The sequence below is a fragment of the Sipha flava genome, unplaced genomic scaffold, assembly GCF_003268045.1.
Source record: "Sipha flava isolate LNK unplaced genomic scaffold, YSA_version1 306_pilon_pilon, whole genome shotgun sequence".
NCBI lineage: Eukaryota > Metazoa > Arthropoda > Insecta > Hemiptera > Aphididae > Sipha > Sipha flava.
This window is the reverse complement of record NW_020272983.1, coordinates 38,169-44,168: the sequence shown is the minus strand read 5'-3', so window position 1 is coordinate 44,168 and position 6,000 is coordinate 38,169. Positions and strand designations below refer to the sequence as shown.

Genomic DNA, 6,000 nt, shown 5'->3' with positions numbered 1-6,000 from the left:
TCTCTCTCTCTCTCTCTCTCTCTCTCTCTCTCTCTCTCACTCACTCATTCACCCCGCGTACTCGAGTGAACCGTATACACGCGCTACCTCCCCTCCGCGAGGTGCACGCGCGCACGCGGGCGACACCGGGTTTCACGGGTATTAATGCCGCCGTGCCTGTCCCGACCAATGGGCGCCTCGCGCGTTAAACTCACCCTCGCCGCCACCACCGCTTCGACCCTTATCGGTGGCGGTGGCCCCACGGCGGCGCAATCGTCAGTCGCCCGACAACGGACCACCGCTCACCATTACGTCGACGTAACCGCATCCCTCAGCGTACGACCGACCGCTCCGAAACAACTCGCACTGATACACCAAACATCCGCCGTTGATTACCGACACTTGCCCACACGTGTCTGACCGAGCTGTTCCGTACTCCCAAGGCTTGCCGTACACACATGTATAATACACATATATAATATATTTATATATACATGCACATATTACAAACGTACGACCGGAAGATCAAGGTAAGCCATTGCGTGGCAATTATATTTTTATAATTTTTTCCTCACCCGCTATTACATACACAATCACATATCGAGACGACGACAGTTTTCTGTGCCTGCAACTAAAACCTTCAGGGCGTTATTATTGTTTTTACCAACACATTGCACGACATCCAACATATTTATATTGTAAAGAACAATTGCTCTATTATATGCAAATCAACGCCGCGATGGGTGTCCATACGAAAACAATTGATAATTACATTTTGAGAATTAATTAAAAATCGTAATATACACGCGTTGGAATAAATTCCACATTAGTACATTTTTCGTATTACGGTATACAACTATATAGGACATTTATTTCTCGTATATCCAAGAAAATTGTCACTCGGGATTGATATTCTTATTAGCCTTAAAAAAGGTAAAATATCTGATACACATGTACATATATGTATATCGGGTACTTATCTGTTATCCCTACTACCGCGACTCTCAATTCTGTTATCTCGACTACTACTACTAGTACTATCCAGATAGTTCCGTATTTTAATACACAATACACGTCATGAAATGCAATTTATATTAAAATGTATATTAGTATAACGTTTATTATCAATAATCATATAAATTATCACAGTAATGGAGAGTTATAGTACAAAACCACGATTTAAGATAGTACTAGGGTATCTTAAATCGTGTATAAAACATAAAATCATTAAAATGATCACAAAACGTGAAATTACAAATTCTAAAATTATCACAGCGGTGGAAAGTTATTATAATATAAAACAAAAAATCATCAAAATGATCACATTTACAGTTGCATAAGTCTAAAATTCTATTTTTGGTGACCAATTTTCGAAAATATTTTTCAATATGTTATCGAATGGTTCTCCTTCAATGCTGTGTCTCCAGATAAACTTCGCCAGATAAGACTCCAAATGATGGCGTCTGGTTCCCTTATGGTTTTTATTTCTCCATTTAGCGGAGCCCCAAACACGTTTGGCGTGGGAGTCGAGATAACAGAATTGAGTAGTCGCGGTAATAGGGATGACAGACAAGTACCGTATATCGTATTAGAATACAATGTTTTCAGCACTCGAAACGCTTCTCGTGGTATAGAACACGAGTGTTATAATAAGGCGTCGTCACTTATATTCTGTTGCTCGTCTAAGCGTTTCGTACCGCGTGCAAACGACTTACAATAATACCTAGGTACACACGAGTATAATGATACCCATAGGTCCGTTTAACATTGATGTACACCATACGCTTTCGTACCGAGTTCACATAATAATAAAATATTGAATCCGAGTAAATATACGTTCCGTGTGACTCTCATGCGCCGCACATGTTCACGACGTGGATGACCCTGCACGTAAACCATGACGCTCAATCAACTGAAATGTATTTATCGAGTCTGCATGCGAGCCCGGGACGTAGGATTCACAGTTACCCATCGGCTCGTCGGACCATGCAGGTATATATATATATATATACCTATGCGCGCGCGTGTACCCGGCAATCAAATTTAACTGCTGTAGTACCCGAAAAACGACCCTTCGCCACCGCTCGTCGTGTACCCGAAACTCCTCCCGGTGTTTTCGAAACCCTTCATCAGCCGAAACTATTACGTCGAATCGAACTCTCGGCGTAATACCGGCTGCGTACACATTCATAATAAGTCATAATAGTACCACCGCGTAGGTAATAACACGCGTGTTAAACGAATCGACGTAGTGGTGCACATTTTCAATTTTTTTTTTTTTCGGGAAGATATAAACGTCCGTTTATCAGACGCGTCTTACTGAATATTATTTGTTATTACGCGTTGTGATCGGAAAATATGACACGCGAATGCTTCTTTACCGCAACAACAATAGTAATATTTCGGTGAGCTTTGAACATACTTATTACTCGCGGTTCGCGACGCCGTCGAAATGAACCGGGTTGAAATGATCCATCCGATCGCGACGCTCACCCCCCCCCTCCGCGTAGGATCCCGTGAAATCGTTTTAAGTATACCATCCCCTGCAGGCAACAGTGCTGCGTTAATCAAGGTGTTTTTTTTTAACGTGCATGACGATTTCGCAGATGATGGCGACTACCGGAGGAGAGTCGTTGAAGTTCACCGCCCGGTTCGGCGGAGGTTCGGCCGGTGCGGGCAACAGCGGTCTGCACGTGTTCGACCGTTTACCGTCGCTGTACGTGGACGCGGTCTGGGCGAGATTCCGGCACCATCCGGCCGCGATGTTCTCGGCGGCCACGGTGGCGGCCGCGGGCTGCGACGGCGGTCGGCCGCACCACCGTCAGCTGCTGCACCGCGGCCCGGCCGGCCAGATGGAAGGCTACGTGCGGGCCATGGCGCTGTCCAGGAACGTGCAGAAGCAGATGGCCGCGATGGCGTACGGCGCGGCGACCACCGGACCGTCGCCGGTGGCCACCACGCCGGGCGGCAAGCCCAAGAAGCGGTACATCTGCACGTACTGCGACCGCGAGTTCAGCAAGTCGTACAACCTGCTCATACACGTCCGGACGCACACCGACGAGCGGCCGTACCCGTGCGACGTGTGCGGCAAAGCGTTCCGCAGGCAGGACCATCTCAGGGACCACAAGTAAGTGCAACCACTGTTCGGACTTCCATCGTAAACCCGTTTCCCGTTGACCCGTACCGCCGCTCTTACTGATAATCCGAAGCTGTCGATCGAATCGAAAACGGTGTCGAGATCCAATTTAAAATTAAACGCTCCCAGGTGAGATCTACTTCCCCGGACGGTTACTACATTATTCATGATATCCTATTTTCTTAGCGTGCACATGACATTGTGTTGTACGTTTCAAAAGATCAAAAGCATACGTCGAGCCGGACATTTCGGAATTCGAAAAAAATAAACGTTGAATGCAATTTACCGTACGTGGACGCGTAGCCTATTCGGAGTTGACGCCGCCGTGGGCGTATTTTCTGTGTTACTGCGGAAATGCGTTTTTTTTTTACACCGCAGTCGTATTATTTATTTACCGGAGCACATACTTCAAGTGATGACACGATGTGTAAATAGATGTTCACGTCGTCAGTGCAACGCGACCAATGGCGGCTCGAGGGGTTCACAGGAGGTGGGGCACACTTTTTTTTAACTCCCTTCCGTGTTACACCATGATTTCTCACTCTTAATTTTTTATGGTTTTGTATTTATCTCGATTCACTGCTGACGGACTGATGAAATATATTAATTTATTACAATAGTAATATGCAAATCACCATACTTGTATTCTCACCCCACACACACAAACACAAACACATACAAATACTACAGCATGACGCCTACTATTATTTTACTATTTACAATTAAGAAAATTTTAATTTTCAATATAACAACTTTTTCCGAATAACAAGCCTCTTTCGTTGTAATCCAGTGTACGGCATTGCATGATTTGGATACATTTTAATTCTGGACACACTTTCTAGCCCGTTTCGAACCGTCACAATTTCGACGATCCCTGCGCGCATGTTGAACAGAATTCGCGTAGGAGTTACAAAACAGTGCGTTACTTCCTGTCTATGGAAACATAATATGCTATTAGCATATTATGCTGTATTGTTCGCGTTTTAGGAACTGTACATTTTCTAAATTTTATTCTTGTTCAATCGGTTTAAACTAGAAAAAGCACATTTTCTTGTGATTTCGATTTTCAAACTTAAATCTAAGCGCAGTCAGCGGCAAGTTTTTGTTTTGTTTCATTGGTAGATGGATTTATTTATTAGTTTTCCTCCACTCGTTTTGGTCCATGTTTTGTTCGGTGTTTCTGTTCCGTTGGCCCACCGTCGACTCTGCGAGTGCGTATCGATCCCCGACGTGTCGCAGCAACGGTCTTTTTTTCGCCATACACTTTTTTCACTCGTGTATTTCGTTTCACAGGTACGTACACATGAAGGACAAACCGTTCTCCTGTGAATCCTGTGGCAAGGGGTTCTGCCAGATGCGCACGTTGATCAGTCACCGGAAGAACGCGCAGTGTCAATGGTACCAGTACCAGCGGCACCAGGCGATGGCCACGCAAATCGCCGCCGCCACCGCAGTCGCCTTAGCCGCACCGCCCCCGACCACTGCTGCCGTGGCCGACACCGTTCAGAACCCGAACCTGACCGATTTTAGTATCAAAACACTGTTGGGAATGGACGACAATCAATAGTGCGATGGTATTACATTGTACAGAACATTTACATAAATGTGCTCCTCACTGTATGATAAAAAATGTTAGCGAATTATTACAAAATTATATATAATATATTCTATCCTATTATCACTGTAATATACAAAAATATTATGTTTTGTTTTTTATTATCATAATTATTATTATTATTATTATTATTATTATTATTACTATTACTACCGATATCATGTATAATTATATTATTATTTTCATCATGAATAAAAACGACATTTACTATATACCAGATTACTAATATCAGATTGCTTATACTATTTCTTTTTCGAAAATAATACTATATTGTTTATAGAATAATATCAACTATGTATAAACAGTATAACTATTTCAAGGCTGGTTAAGTTATCTAAATGTCTTAACTTTTTAAGCTCAAAGTTAAAATTGTTAAAATTAAAAGTTACACGTTAAATGGAAAAAAAATAAATAACTTGATATTAATCAGATAAAACTTTATTTGTATACGTAGTTTTGATCCTTATTGAAATCTAAGAACGGTGCAATACTTCTACAATCATAATTACGAAAGAAATTACTTGAAAAAAAAAAAAATTAAAGTTAAATAAAATAAAAAAAGTAACTTGATTGAAAGGGACTTAACTTTAAAACTCGTTCATCTTCAGCCTCGGTCTATTATGTATTAAATGACAATACGTATATTTTACACGAATTATTGCGGTTCCTAAACACGAGAACCGCAGGAAAACTGTTTACGTACAGTTGGAACAGATAAATATCGTACGCAGCTTGAGAGGCTAGTGAATAGAACGGTCACACGAAAAAGTCCCTGGTTGTTTAGAGTTCAAAAATCGTCGTACAGAATAAAATTAATATTAGAAAATAATACGCGATAAGAGTGTCTGCGATTGTAGTTTTGACGATCAATAGCGGTTAGCGGGTGTAACGGGCAATCGCGAGGGTGGTTTTTTTTCGTTTAAAATATTTGCCACGCTCAGTTGGCGAGGGCGGACGTTGCGTAACAGTTAAACGATGTACAGCCGTCAACACCGGGTGGGCCACCCTGCGGGTCTGTATGGCAGCAGCAGCAGCAGTAGTTGTTGTCGCGTCTTACACCGAATAGAAGAGGACTGTCTCACGTGTAACGTTTAATATATCACGTCGGCTTTACACGGCAATACTATATAATATTATGACGTGCGTCACCAACGCGTATTCGACTAAGTATTTATGTTTATCGCACGCATACATTGTGCCTCGTTGTTCGTTCGTGTATCAGGTGCGAAACGACATCGAACACTACACCAACGAGGCGCTGCTAGGGACC

The 6,000-nt window shown here is 42.7% G+C and overlaps 1 protein-coding gene across 2 annotated transcripts; it reads left to right on the top strand.

Annotated features, from left to right (window-relative positions):
- The first annotated feature begins 145 nt into the window (after positions 1-145).
- Positions 146-4,791, top strand: LOC112686342 (protein sister of odd and bowel-like). Of its 2 annotated transcripts, none has more exons than XM_025558564.1 (3): positions 146-509; positions 2,586-3,106; positions 4,409-4,791. In XM_025558564.1, the coding sequence occupies exons 1-3, from the start codon at positions 474-476 to the stop codon at positions 4,680-4,682; spliced, it is 831 nt and encodes a 276-aa protein (XP_025414349.1). In that variant the 5' UTR covers positions 146-473; the 3' UTR covers positions 4,683-4,791. The 2 variants fall into 2 exon arrangements, with proteins under 2 accessions (XP_025414349.1, XP_025414348.1); XM_025558563.1 differs by lacking the exon at positions 146-509 and adding an exon at positions 521-1,971.
- Positions 4,792-6,000: the final 1,209 nt, after the last annotated feature.